The 1,760-nt window shown below is 66.0% G+C and overlaps 1 protein-coding gene across 1 annotated transcript; it reads left to right on the top strand.

Annotated features, from left to right (window-relative positions):
* Positions 1-63: 63 nt before the first annotated feature.
* Positions 64-1,082, top strand: LOC104156910 (nuclear receptor subfamily 1 group I member 2-like; the record flags this gene model as incomplete). Its single annotated transcript, XM_009703570.1, is given in 5 exon segments — positions 64-272; positions 347-492; positions 579-695; positions 774-879; positions 965-1,082. Coding segments are annotated over 5 exon segments (696 nt in total), but the record flags the coding sequence as incomplete, so codon positions are not given.
* Between the last annotated feature and the right edge of the window lie 678 nt (positions 1,083-1,760).

Here is a 1,760-nt window from a genome sequence, read left to right as displayed (position 1 = left end):
GGACCCGGCCATCCCTGCGGGTGCCCCGGTGCAGCACTGACACCCTGGCTGCTGCCACTGCAGCCTGCTGTGCGCCTCTACGTCCCCAGCCCACGGCCACAGAGCCCACCTGAGCCAGGCGTCCCCACCGCATGGCTGCCAACCCTGCAGCCAGACAGCCCGGACGAGGGCGTGCTGCCCGACGTCTTCTCCATGCTGCCCCACTTTGCCGACCTCAGCACCTTCATGATCCAGCAGGTCATCAAATTTGCCAAGGAGATCCCGGCTTTCAGGTCTGCAGGGGGGGGACAAGTGGGAAACCCCCACTGCCACCCCAGCCCTGACGCCTCCCCTTGCCCCCCGGCAGGAGCTTGCCCATCGATGACCAGATCTCGCTGCTGAAAGGGGCCACCCTGGAGATCTGCCAGATCCAGTTCAACACCGTCTTCAACGCACAGACCCATGCCTGGGAGTGTGGGCAGCACTGCTACACCATCCAGGATGGAGCCCTGGGTGAGGCGTGGGGACAGCGGCACTGGGGAGCAGGGGACACCCACGTCCTCGTCCCAGTTCACCCATCACTGCCGTGCTCTCCCCAGCTGGCTTTCAGCAGATCTACCTGGAGCCGCTGCTCAAGTTCCACATCAGCCTGAAGAAGCTGCAGCTGCACGAGGCCGAGTATGTCCTGCTCCAGGCCATGCTGCTCTTCTCACCAGGTAGAGACCCTGGGGGCTGCGGCAGTGGGGCATCCCCTCAGCCCCGCTGATGGCTGCCCACCCGACCTGCACCCTCAGACCACGCCGGCATCGCCCAGCGGGACTTCATTGACCAGTTCCAGGAGAAGGTGGCCCTGACGCTCAAGAGCTACATCGACTACCGGCACCCCAGGCCTGAGGGCAGGTAAGTGCCAGGGGGAGGCTGGCACAGCTGCGGTACCCTCCACCGCGGTCCAAGCCGGGCATCCCGTCCCCGTCCCCCTCCCCAGGTTTCTTTAGCTGCTGCTGCCGGAGCTGCAGACGCTGAAGGGCGAGAACACGCGGCAGATCCTCCACATCCAGGACCTGTCCTCCATGACGCCGCTGCTCTCCGAAATCATCAGCTAGAGCCCACACCGGCAGCACCCACACGGTGCCCAACCCCCTAGCTGCGAGCACCGGAGCTCACCAGCTACCAGTGCACTTTACAGGGCAGAGTAAAGCTCCTTTATTTTTCCAGGCTCCACGTTTGCGTGCGCCCAGAGCCACCCCCTGCGCCGCTGGAGGGAAACCGAGGCAGAGCAGAGGTGGGAGCAGAGGGAAGCGTGGCGCTGGGGCGAGGAGAGGGGCACAGTTGAGCGCTGGGTCCGATGGAGGCCCCCAGCCCCGAGCAGCAGCCGCTCCTCAGCCCAAAGATGCTAACAGCCACCACATGCTGTCACACAGTGTCCCCTGGCCACGAGGGACCAAGTCCCCACTCCATGGGCTCCCCCGGCACTGCGGCACGAGAGCAGGGCCCGGTTGGCGTCCCCGCGGCACGGCACGGCAACTCCCTGAGCAGGACGGTGGCATGTGCCACCCGCCCCCGCGGCCCCTCAGCCCACGATGACACTGAAGCCACAGTGGAAACGGTTCTTCCAGTGGTTGAGGAAGGCGCCCAGAGCCAGGGTGACGGGCAGGGGGGGCAGCTTCTTCTCCAGCACCCCCCCAACACTCCAATTACTGTCCAGGAGCCCTGCAGGGGGGACAGGGTGAGTGCCCAGCCGCTGCCGGGGATGCCGGATGCCGGCGTGGCTCCTCACTCAC

Source organism: Cariama cristata, unplaced genomic scaffold, assembly GCF_000690535.1.
Source record: "Cariama cristata isolate BGI_N322 unplaced genomic scaffold, ASM69053v1 scaffold26167, whole genome shotgun sequence".
Lineage (NCBI taxonomy): Eukaryota > Metazoa > Chordata > Aves > Cariamiformes > Cariamidae > Cariama > Cariama cristata.
This window is presented reverse-complemented; position numbering and strand designations above follow the sequence as displayed.